Below are 13122 nucleotides of genomic sequence, written 5' to 3'. Positions count from 1 at the left end.
AATGAGTTTGAATGTCCCTTTTGTATCTATCAACTCTATTTTAGAACTGCATGACTGGTAAACTTTTAAAACTTGTATTGGAAAAAGTATGAAAAAAATATAAAAATATCAGGCAGATTTTTGTTATCCATTACTATTGATTAGAAGAAAAATATGAACAATTAGATAGAAAAAAAAATAGTTGAGATTGAATAATTAATCATTTTTATGTCAAATGCTTTCCAAAAGCTGACCCACGCAATATATCTGGAAAACCTTATATTCCTCGCTATATGTTTGTTCGGACATTGTCGATAGTAGGTCACAAAGAAATATATGTCATGATTTACAAGATATGAGTAAACAAAATCTAAGAGGGTCATTTATATGAAAGAAATGAAGAAGTGACATGATATATCATTATCATTTATTGATTGGAAAAATATATTATACTAATGGTTTTTACTCTATGTTATGGAATTGTATCTGACATTAACGCCGACTTGGGATTCTTTATGTGAAAAATCAAAACAAATCATATTTGCATCAACGCCATTAGTTTTTAACCGAGTACGGTCTGAGAAGAACATTAGTAGTAAATTCGACACTAATTCTTCAGCATAGACCAAGATTGATTTAAGCCAGAAAACAGTATCATCCTTTTAGCTTCAACATAATATTGTTATATTGTATACAGTTAGCTTCTGTTAAAATTTCTAAAAGTAAAAAGAACATGGTGATACTCACTGTTTTTAGTTTGAGTTAAACCATTAAATTCAATCGATGTTAGTACTGATCAGCGTCATCCCTAAAATATTACTGCAAATTTTAAAATGCAATTATTTAAGAATAAGTATATTCAAAAGACCAATAAATTAACTTTAAATGTATCTAAGAGCAAAACGTTATAAAAAATAATTGTATCAATCAAATTTTAAAGTAATCATTTAGTCATTTTCAAAGAAATTTTGACTTTAAAATTTACTATTCACATATATTATGTATTTAATACTACGTTCATTAGAATAAAAGAGACGACTACAGACACGAAATCAGGGAATGAGTTGTAAATATACACCGTAAGAATAGATTTTAGGTATATCCTCGCTCAAAAAAGGAAAACTTACAATAGGAGACGAGACATTGTCTTCTCTTCCGTAAATGTAAGTGTACAGTTTCTGATGTGAAACAGAAATAAACAAACGACGAAAAAAGTCTCAATTATTTCAAACTAAATATACTTTTGTATATATTAAGTGCTAGTAAATATCTAAGTAAAAAGAACTCATACGGATCTTTGATAACCACTAACAAGATAATCACAATGGGGAAGGAATATTTATGGTAACAATACAGTTTTAATGATGCACAGACCATTACAGATTGGATTCCTACTAATTGGTATTATAAACACATTGTATAATAATTGATGCCTAGCACATTTTTAAAGGTACTACTATCTTAAGACTACTAGTATTATTAAATTCATTCGAATATCTATTTCATGAGACTTATTATTTTATTGTCTTTCACAAACGATATTCTAGATGCAACGGAAAAACATTTCATTATTTCCCCTTTTCCATAAAACTGCCATTTGAACTGAGGAGATATACGTTCTGTAGTAGCTTATTAAAAAAAGACGCTCGCATTTTTTAGCGGAATGTTCAAATCGCACATGCGATTGAATTGCTTTTTCTGCACAGTATTCAATATTGTGTTGGTTTTTTTTTTCCTTGTATGGCCACATTTAAACCAAATTAAAATTCTAATAATAAATGTGACAGTTGTATGTGACATTTGTGTGATGTGTTTGAGCTTTGGATTTTGCAATTGGATTATGGACTTTCCGTTTTGGATTTTCCTAGGAGTTCTGTATTTTTAATTTAAGAGAACATCGACACAACAGAAACACAACATTAAAATGTAACACACACAGAAACGAACTATAATAGTATAACAATGGCAATTTTCCTGACTAGGTACAGGACATTTCAAGAAACAAATGGTGGGTTGATCCTGGTTTTGTTGCATGCCAAACTTTCCGCTTTTATGGAAATGTTAAATATAACATTAAAATGTCAACATTACATGATAGGACTACAATACAAATACAAGGCAAACATATAGGACAGAGAAACACACGAATAATAGCTAACAAAAGGTACCAGGTTAAAAATAAAAGCATAAACTTGAGCGACACGAAACCAACCCAATACCTAGAGGGATATCATGTGCAGTGGAGTGGTATGAACATCGCGCTACACATGTGGCATCCAGTTTTTTGCTCATGGAAAGACTCGATTTAGGGTTAAATCACATAAAACAATGTCGTGATCGAGGAACAGGAGATGAGAGAATGCCTATGTCAATTGCATTATATCCTAGGTCATCTGTCAATCAGATATTCCATACATTAATAACGAATTGAAAAGACAACTAATAGATGTAAGGAAATGAACCAGAGATGTTCGAATAGAAGTTAGAACACCGGTTCATTTCATGACATTGTTTGAAAATCTATGTGAAGAAAGGAGAAAATAGATACAGTTTAAGAGTTGTATGTTGGTTTGTTTTCTCTTGTTTAATTGTTGATTAGTAATGTACGCTGGGAATGATGGTAATTTACATTATGCTTCAGGATTAGGCTCAAAATTTGACGGAATAAGTTCAAGGCTTGAAAATTATTGAGCATGAGAAAATTGTGTGCATATCATTTAGAAAAATCGGCGTGAATGATTGATTTCGTGGGAAACTGCTTATAGATTGAAATAAAGTAGGAACTAATTACCGGTATAGTTATTTGCGGAATGACACTTGACTAGCACCGACAATAACAGCGTCTGTACTACTTGAGAAAAATAGATCACATGTGACTGATATTATTACTTTCAAGGAACTTGCTTCCCTACACTAGCCTGTTAACGAAGTTTCCAAAACGTAATCGACTAACTTACTAACTGCTTACTAAGAGTTCACAATGTTGTTTTTTTTTTTTTTTTTTGAAATATATTTTATTTGTCGAAATATTAATTTGATTTCTGTCAATATAATGTTTTCAGTTTAGTATTTTGTAAACTGTTATCTTTCATCTTCTTGGCATAGTCATTATGCAGTGTGTCTTTTATCTTACTTGCATAGTCATTATGCGGTGTGTCTTTTTATTTTACTTGCATGGTCATTATGCAGTGTGTCTTTTATCTTACTTGCATAGTCATTATGCAGTGTGTCTTTTATCTTACTTGCGTGGTCATTATGCAGTGTGTCTTTTATCTTACTTGCATGGTCATTATGCAGTGCGTCTTTTATCTTACTTGCATAGTCATTATGCAGTGCGTTTTTTTATCTTACTTGAATAGGCATTATGCAGTGTGTCTTTTATCTTACTTGCATAGTCATTATGCAGTGTGTCTTTTATCTTACTTGCATAGTCATTATGCAGTTTGTCTTTTATCTTACTTACATAGTCATTATGCAGTGTGTGTTTCATCTTACTTGCATAGTCATTATGCAGTGTGTGTTTCATCTTACTTGCATAGTCATTATGCAGTGTCTTTTATCCTACTTGCATGGTCATTATGCAGTGTGTCTTTTATCTTACTTGCATGGTCATTATGCACTGTGTCTTTTATCTTACTAGCATGGTCATTATGCAGTGTGTCTTTTCTCTTACTTGCATAGTCATTATGCAGTGCGTCTTTTATCTTACTTGCATAGTCATTATGCAGTCTGTCTTTTATCTTACCTGCATAGTCATTATGCAGTGTGTCTTTTATCTTACTTGCATCGTCATTATGCAGTGTGTCTTTTATCTTACTTGCATAGTCATTATGCGGTGTGTCTTTTTATTTTACTTGCATGGTCATTATGGAGTGTGTCTTTTATCTTACTTGCATAGTCATTATGCAGTGTGTCTTTTATCTTACTTGCATAGTCATTATGCAGTGTGTCTTTTATCTTACTTGCATAGTCATTATGCGGTGTGTCTTTTTATTTTACTTGCATGGTCATTATGCAGTGTGTCTTTTATCTTACTTGCATAGTCATTATGCAGTGCGTCTTTTATCTTACTTGCATAGTCATTATGCAGTCTGTCTTTTATCTTACCTGCATAGTCATTATGCAGTGTGTCTTTTATCTTACTTGCATCGTCATTATGCAGTGTGTCTTTTATCTTACTTGCATAGTCATTATGCGGTGTGTCTTTTTATTTTACTTGCATGGTCATTATGCAGTGTGTCTTTTATCTTACTTGCATAGTCATTATGGAGTGTGTCTTTTATCTTACTTGCATAGTCATTATGCAGTGTGTCTTTTATCTTACTTACATAGTCATTATGCAGTGTGTCTCTTATCTTACTTGCATAGTCATTATGCAGTGTGTGTTTCATCTTACTTGCATGGTCATTATGCAGTGTGTCTTTTATCTTACTTGCATGGTCATTTTGCAGTGTGTGTTTCATCTTACTTGCATGGTCATTATGCAGTGTGTCTTTTATCTTACTTGCATAGTCATTATGCAGTGTGTCTTTCATCTTCTTTACATGGCCATTATGCAATGTGTCTTTTATTTTACTTGCATAGTCATTATGCAGTGTGTCTTTCATCTTCTTTACATGGCCATTATGCAGTGTGTCTTTCATCTTCTTTACATGGCCATTATGCAGTGTGTCTTTTATCTTCTTTACATGGCCATTATACGATGTGTCTTTTATCTTAATCGCATCGCCATTATGCAATTTGTCTTTTATTTTATTAACATGGCCATTATGCAGTGTGTCTTTTATCTTACTTGCATAGTCATTATGCAGTGTGTCTTTTATCGTACGTGCATAGTCATTATGCAGTGTGTCTTTCATCTTCTTTACATGGCCATTATGCAATGTGTCTTTTATCTTACTTGCATAGTCATTATGCAGTGTGTCTTTCATCTTCTTTACATGGCCATTATGCAATGTGTCTTTCATTTTCTTTACATGGCCATTATGCAGTGTGTCTTTTATCTTCTTTACATGGCCATTATGCAATTTGTCTTTTATTTTATTAACATGGCCATTATGCAGTGTGTCTTTTATCTTCTTTACTTAGCCATTATGCAATGTGTCTTTTATCTTATCAAGATGGCCATTGTGTTATGTGTCTTTTCTTTGTATACAGAGTAATTTATTTTGATTGTCCTTTCGTGTTTTCTTCTCCATTTGTTAACAGGGATCATCCATCAATAAAAAAAATAATAAACTTTGCTTTTTGTTTATTGATTTTTGATAAAGCTGCACTTGAAAGTTTCTATGTATCAGACTTAAACATACGAAATACAATTCATTCACAGACATGAGATTTTTATTTATACATTTGTCTCTCATGCATGAAAATAAGCAGTCAACTTGAATTGCATAACTTCCTAACAGTATGTGGCGTAGATGTTGCACCAAATAACGCATTGGAAATATTTATTGCCATTGTAAAGACATACAAAAAGACATGTGATAACATCAAATGATAGTTAAGAATAGACATGCCTTGGTTTCTTTCATAACGCATGTATTCTATTACAATTATCTAATCCGTGTATTCACTGGGTGAAGTGGTTCTCTTGTTTACCTGAGGTCAAGACAGTACCGAGAAGAGATGACAAAACAAATGAATTAAGTTTATATACACGAAAACTATATCTCAAATAATTAAAAGCTTAAGATCCATCAGGCGAAGCTTTTCTTGTCTTCTCTTGTTTTGGAGACCGTATTTAGGCAAGAAATCGTAAATGTTGAATTGTCATCTTAACTAATAATCCCATACTATCATTGGCTGTTTAGAAAAAAAACGCCGTGATGAAATCATTTATTTTGTGTGGTTTAATTTTCAAATCTTGATAAAGTGTTGTGATAGCACGTCCTTGTAAATGTATTGTGCATTTTAAAAGATCTTTATCATTCTGTCTTTTCATCAGTTCTGGCAATAATGATATGAATGACCCTGCATTATTTGGTACTTAATTAATTTTTAGATGTGTTTGAAATTGTTTCTTGTGAATTTATGGCATAAACAAAATTCGTGTCAATGCTCTGAGACAAATTTTCAGGTCTTGTCTTATTTTATTTTTTATTCTAATTTTATAAGAATATTGTGTATTGTATAACGAATGCAAACGAGGATCGTTCCAATCACGTATTAATCAAATCTAAGGACCTCTCTGATTCAAATTAAAATACTTGAATTATCCAATACATGTACGATGAATAATATCATGTGTCAAACGTTGCCATAAACATAGTGGTTAGATATTTAATTATTGTTCTGTGATGAATACATTGTGTCTATTACCCACGAGATCACATAAGATGAGAGACCTCATGCTTTCAATTTACATAATTAGAAAAGTTAACTCAAGTTATATTTTTTTCCAAACGCAAGCTTACAAAATGCTGAATCAGCTATCCAGAAAAGAAACTTTGCTTTAATGTTATTGACATTACAACTGATTGATGAGCACTGTCATATGTATACTGATTAACCCAAACCTGTAACTTTTGATAATAAATTGAAAACAGACAAAAGTACGGAATCAACTTTGGAAATCGTTAAAAACAAAATTCGATGGCTTTCTGTCCCAAATAAATTTATTTAAAATAAGTTGACAGTGTTTTCTACAAAAACTACCATCTTTGGTAAGCATATTATATTAATTGCTATTTCTTATTTATTTTTATTTTTTTTTATTATCAAAATCACAATTAACATGTAATAAAGACCCCCAAACTCTGAGTGCTTTCAATGTATTTCATCGATAAATAACACACTCCTTAACTCCACATTAAGAACTTTCAATTCATCGTTTTTTTAATCATTTAATTCTACATAAATATTGGGACAAGCATCCATTTGACAGAACTATGGCTTGACGGCAACGAACCTTATTTATCAATAGATAAGTGTCCATACCTTATGCTACATAGTCTGTCTCTTCACAAAGTTTCAACAATATACCATGATTCGTTATGATAAGCGGCATAGACACATTAACAAGTAAAACAATTCTTATATAATACAATTAAAGGAATAGTTGTCAGCTAATGATATCAAACTCAAAGTACTGCTGATAATATCTACATTATAATATGGAGTAATTGTTTTTCGATTTTCATTTGTATGTACTGTTTATGTAATCAATCTTATACTGTATATGTTGATATCGAAATAAATCTATCCATATGTATCTTTCGGTTAAATAAATTCAATATGATAAGAAAAAAAACGTTAGCGATTTCTCCGAATTGGGAGCACCAAAATAAATTAAGACAAATTCACCATATCCAACAGTAATAATATTAATAACAACTATAACAACAAATAAGAGCAATATTTATTCATTTTTTCTGATTACATAACAGTCCTTTGTCCTCTATGCTATAATATTCATGTCAAGTACTAAAGACTGTCTTGCATTTTATGAATCAAATGAATATTTGTTTAAAGAATAGGCGAGCGAAATCCCATTGAAATCAATTTACTTTATGAATGAAATACATTCATCGTTGATTGACAATTTCGTCTACTTTGTCTTCTAAAGGACTTTGGAGTCGTAAAAAAAGAAAACAGTATGGGCAAGACCTACGTCTACCATCCTTAATCATAATTACCAGGCTTAATTAACCAGTTTTTATTCGAAAGCATTTTGTAAAATATTCTTTATATGATTTGATAACATCAACAGAATTGTTAGTTTATGTCTGAAAATTTCATATTTTTTCTCCAGAAAATATGTCTGAAAAAACAGGAACGGTAAAAATGGTATATCGTTTTGCCATTATAACTTTGAAGTACTTCTCATGTAACCATCACATGCAATTTCGGCATAACATTAGATTTTAAGGGAATTAACATGTAATAAAGACCCCAAACTCTGAGTGCTTTCAATGTATTTCATCGATAAATAACACACTCCTTAAATGGTGTTGAATATGCGTTATTGATGTGTTTTCAGTTGAAGCGAAATTTTCAGTCATCATTTGTGAAACGTAAAAGCACTCGATAATATTATGAAATTTTTGGTCATTCTGACTTTTTTTGTAGATCTTGTCCTGTTGAACATTAAGAAGATTGTTTGAAAGTTTTGGTATAAAACAGATGGTACGCAGATCTTGTTTTACCCAGTCAGAGTTGTCTACCAAATAAAAAGGGTTTAACGATCAAGGACAATATTCGGTTTTACCCATATGTTCTATTTTAGTCTCTGTGATAATATTGCTCGGCAGGCGGGATTATCAGACAATTTATTTTTAACAAGTTAACCCAATACTGATTGTGGTTAAGTTTGGTGCCAAGTAGTTTTAGAAAACATTTATGTATTAATAAAAGATTTTTTTCCTATTAAAATCAAAATAATTCTATCATGCTATCCTCTATATAAAAACGAAGATGGGGTATGATTACCAATGAGACAACTCTTCACAAGAGACCAACTGACTTAGAAATGGACAGTTATAGGTCACTGTACGGCCACTGTAAAGCATGCATAATACAAATTCAAATGACGTACGAAAAAATATGATCTGAGCATTTGTGTATTATTTCGGTCTTCAATTTTATACTGCATATGCTGGTATCGAAATAAATCTATCCAAAGGTATCCATTGGATTATTCAGTTCAATGGTTAGAGAACAATTAAAGACCTTTCGCCGAATTGGAAGAACCGAATAATAAATTAAAACAAATTTTGTATATCCTCCTGCAGTAAAGTATTAACAACAACAGAAATAAAGAGGAACAATACGTATTCGTCTATACTTATGACAAAACAGTCATGTGTCATCTATGCTCTAATATTCATGTCAGGTAATAAAAAAATGCCTTTTATCAATCAGATGTATAGTTTTGTATAAGAATAGGCGAACGAATTCCTACTTAAATCAAATTTCTGTATGAATGAAACACATTTACCGTTGATTGATAGTTTCGTATACCATGTCCTTTAAAGGAATGATTTCTGTGTCAATAAAAAAAAAATAAAGCGTTTGGTCAAGACCTACGTCTGTCATTCTATATCATAGACATAGGAAGATGTGGTGTGAGTGCCAATGAGACAACTCTCCATCCAAATAAAAATATATAAAAGTAAACCATTATAGGTCATTGTACGGCCTTCAACACGGAGCCTTGGCTCACACCGAACAACAAGCTATAAAGGGCCCCCAAAATTACTAGTGTAAAACCATTCAAACGGGAACACCAACGGTCTAATCTATATAAAAAACGAGAATCTATAAACACGTAAAAATTACATAAACAAACGACAACTACTGTACATCCTAACTTAAGCAGGTGAAAACAATTGCAGCGGGATTTAACGTTTTAATGGTACCAAACCTTCTCCCTTTTTCTGAGACAATAGTATAACTTCACAAAATAGAAAAACACACGATAAAATATGAATTGGAAGGCTTAACTCAATCAAAAAACGTAATTTAACACACTATGAACGAATGAATTTGATCACAACTATTTACCTAGCTTAATTGTTTTTCCGTAAGCATTTTTGTTAAATATTCTTTATAAGATTTTATAACATCAACAGATTTGTTAGTTTATGTCTGAAAATTTCATTTCTTTATGTCTGAAAAAGAGGATGGTAACAATGGTTTATCGTTTTGTGAACGCAATAAAAGCAACGTTTGCTCTGGCTTGATAGTGTTGTAGTACTTCTCATCTAACAGCCACATGCAATTTCTACATAACATAAAATTTAAGGGATATTAGTATGTGATAAAGACCACAAGTTCTGAGTGCTTTCAATGCATTGCATCGATAAATAATACCCTCCTGAAAATTATTTGAATATGTTATGGCCATGTTTTCAGTGGAATCGTAGTTTACAGTCATAATATGCAAAACCACTCAATACATCATGACAATGTCGGTCAAGCTGACTTTTTTGAAGATCTTGTCCTCCTGATCGTTAAGGATATTGTTTGATAGTAATGGTATTTTGGTATCAAATTGATGGTATGCAGATGTATGCATTCTTAACATTTCACAATGTATGTTAAACGATTGTCACAACTCTAACTGGTTCTAATTTGACTTCTGAAATGTTCGACCGCAAAAACTTAGTGAAATGCATTATATTAAAGTGGCTTATAAATATTGGCATGCTTAACCAGATTTCTTATCCTATATTATATAGAGATCAATCAAAGAAGTTACATGCAATTCATGGAAACTGCTAAACAAATTTAAATGTTAAATCAGTCTTGCAATGACATCTTTTGTGGGATTGTGATGTAACTCAACCGCAGATAAGGCTTTCATAAACAGTTATAATGCTGATTCATATTACATCATAACACTTCACAGGGATGTTTTGTTGAAGAGAAGGGTTATATTGCATGACAGCAATGAGTAACAAATGTTACAACCCTCCAAGCTATCCATCAAACACCTTTAATAAAAGTGTGTCAGATTTTACATTTCACAACAGTTTTAAATCTTATTAGATGTATAGGTAGTATCACATACAAAGAACATACGCATAAACATTAATACAGCTTTACATCTAAAAAATACTTTTGAAATGAAGAAAAACTATCTTACCTGACGAGAAACCGTATTCTATAAAATCCGGACATTCGATGATGGAATTGGTACCTGGATCAGTGCTATCAACACAACCAAATCCGTCCCATGTCATTGGACATTTTAAATCAGTAGTTGGAAAAGCGTTTAGTTGTCGTTCACAACATGACACTGCAGCAGAACAACAGTCTTTCCATCGTTCACAGTTTGTTTTATCAAGAAAACTACAAATTTCTGACACGCTTCGATCATCATGGATATCTGGCAAAACTTCTTGAATGTCTGTAGTTAAATTATGTAAAAGTTTTGGGTTTCGTTTATCAAAGTTTGGTCGTAGATGAGCAGATTTGTGAAAAAGATAAGAATAACACATTGAACAAGTCCACAGCTGAAAAAGACTCGAATTTAGATAACCAAAAGTATCCCTACAAAGTGAAGTTGTCATGATCTTCCACCTTCATACATCAATATGTAAAAAAAAACTTAATCGGAATGACTTCTTGTGTCGCCAAGATGATAATAATGTGGCATGTCTATAAAACACATCGAATTAAATACCATTTCAAATCATTACATCATTGTCCTCATTAAATTATTTCATAAAGTATATCTGTGTTTTCTACGAGATTAATATTTCAAACGAAAGTATAATATAATGAAGACCAATTACATAGGCGAAAGACAATCCCGATTAATTACGCTGGTATATCACTAACATCGATAACCCCATATAATTTCTAATGATGTCGATTTTCAAAGAGAAAAGAGTTAAATGAGATGAAGAATGATCCGAAGCTAATTTTTTTATCTGGATTTTATTGAATACTTTTTATTCACGTATCATAGCTACCGAGGTTTCTCAGAAATAGCTAAGCAGTAAAGTGATAAGCTCATTTGTAAAGGACAGTGTTATAGTTTATTAACACGTTTGTTTATGTAGATGTATTTTTTTGTTTAGTCGAGGGCATAGGTTAATAACATATTTGCTTGAACTAATGTGATTCATATACAATCGATATCCATTTAAAGCAAATCGTAAAAGAGATAGTCAACGTCAACACAGTCTATCTCTTCTAAAACTATATAGCTCACCATGAGTTCTGCTCATATTTCATTGACTGTAAGGAACGATTGTTGTTTAAATCTTTGTCCTTTGGTCCCCAGTGTAAAGTTGTCTCATTGGCAATCACGTCACATCTCTTTATTTTTGCAGTTGTAAGTAGTTGACATTAATATTATATTAATTCTATGCATCTAAATGATAAATAATTACATAATTTTACATTAAAGCAATATGTTCATGATTGTTTACTTTTTCTGAAAGATGACTTCTATCTGATTATATATAAAACATGCCAAACTTTTGCTTCGAATTAAGCAAAAAACAAATGAACATGTAAGTGTTTTCCATTTATTTTGAAAAGATTCAGTGTTTCGTGTTAAATAAGGGACAAAAGTAGTTTACATTTGTTCAAATCATAAAACCACTTTAAATATACAAAGATGGGGGAACCCGAGGGTGCGTAAAGATATGCGTCGACAGGATTACCTTCTCTTATTTTTTAGAAAAAGCATTATATACCAGGTATGAAATAAAATGCATATGATTTCTTACGTTCAATCATTAATGAAAATGAAATAGTAAAAAAAGAATGAGCTTATAGCAGCGAGCTTAATTTAGTTTTGACAAAATGAACTAAGAAACAACGCTGATGAATTATTCACTTGCAAATGAATAATTCAATCTCATTGAATCCGAATTCATTTGACCTTCAATTTAGCCCATAAGCAAGACAAGGTTTACGCATGAAATCAGCTATAAAAAAGGAATGGAGAAAGACTTTATTTGAAGGATAAGGAAGGTGTGTGATTAAATGATAAGGATAATGTGTGATTAAAGGACGAGGAAGACTTTAGATTGGAGGGGAGGAAGATTCGTGATTGCACAATGAGAAAGATTTGATGACGAGGAAGATGTATGATTGAAGAATGTGTGTTATTAAAGAATTAAAATATGATTGTCAATAGAGGCAGATGGTGTGTGATTAACAGATGAACTGTGTTTAAACACTTTACTTATTTTTTTTAATACAAAGGATATTCTTCACCAGAAATAAATGATCTTAGCTGTATTGGCAAAACGTTTCTGAATTTTGGCTCCACAGTGATCTTCAAATTTATGGTTTCCATTCTCAATTTAATCGTCATGTTCGTACTTTAATTGGCCTTTTCCCCCTTTTTCGAGCGTCACTTATAAGTCTTTTGTAGACGAAACGCGCGTTTGGCGTACACAATGTGATTTCTGGTATACATGATGAGTATATGAAGATAACCTTGTTATCGAAGGTTTAAAAAAAATGAAAATGAAGGATTAAAAAAATTTGTGAATAAGGCTGATAAAAATTTTCAGTAAAAGGATGAAAAAGGTTAGTGAGAGGAATGAAGAAGTTAAAAAGAATAAAACGATTTTTTATTTGTGGATAAAGAAGGCATAAAAAAGCAGATTAAAGGATGACCCAAACTTTTAATTGAATGATATAAAGGTGTTAATAAACTCATCATAGATACCAGTA

General features: G+C 31.6%; 1 protein-coding gene across 1 annotated transcript in view; it reads right to left on the bottom strand.

Annotated features, from left to right (window-relative positions):
• Positions 1-11111, bottom strand: part of LOC139513625 (calcitonin gene-related peptide type 1 receptor-like) — a 40229-nt gene extending 29118 nt beyond the window's left edge. Inside the window, exon 1 of the mRNA XM_071302285.1 lies at positions 10568-11111. Within this exon, the coding sequence (XP_071158386.1) occupies positions 10568-10994 (427 nt within the window). The 5' untranslated portion in view covers positions 10995-11111. The remainder of the gene's footprint in view (positions 1-10567) is intronic.
• Between the last annotated feature and the right edge of the window lie 2011 nt (positions 11112-13122).

The sequence above is a fragment of the Mytilus edulis genome, chromosome 2 (genome assembly GCF_963676685.1).
Source record: "Mytilus edulis chromosome 2, xbMytEdul2.2, whole genome shotgun sequence".
Lineage (NCBI taxonomy): Eukaryota > Metazoa > Mollusca > Bivalvia > Mytilida > Mytilidae > Mytilus > Mytilus edulis.
Note: the sequence above shows the minus strand (reverse complement) of the source record. Positions and strands in the feature narration are given on the sequence as shown.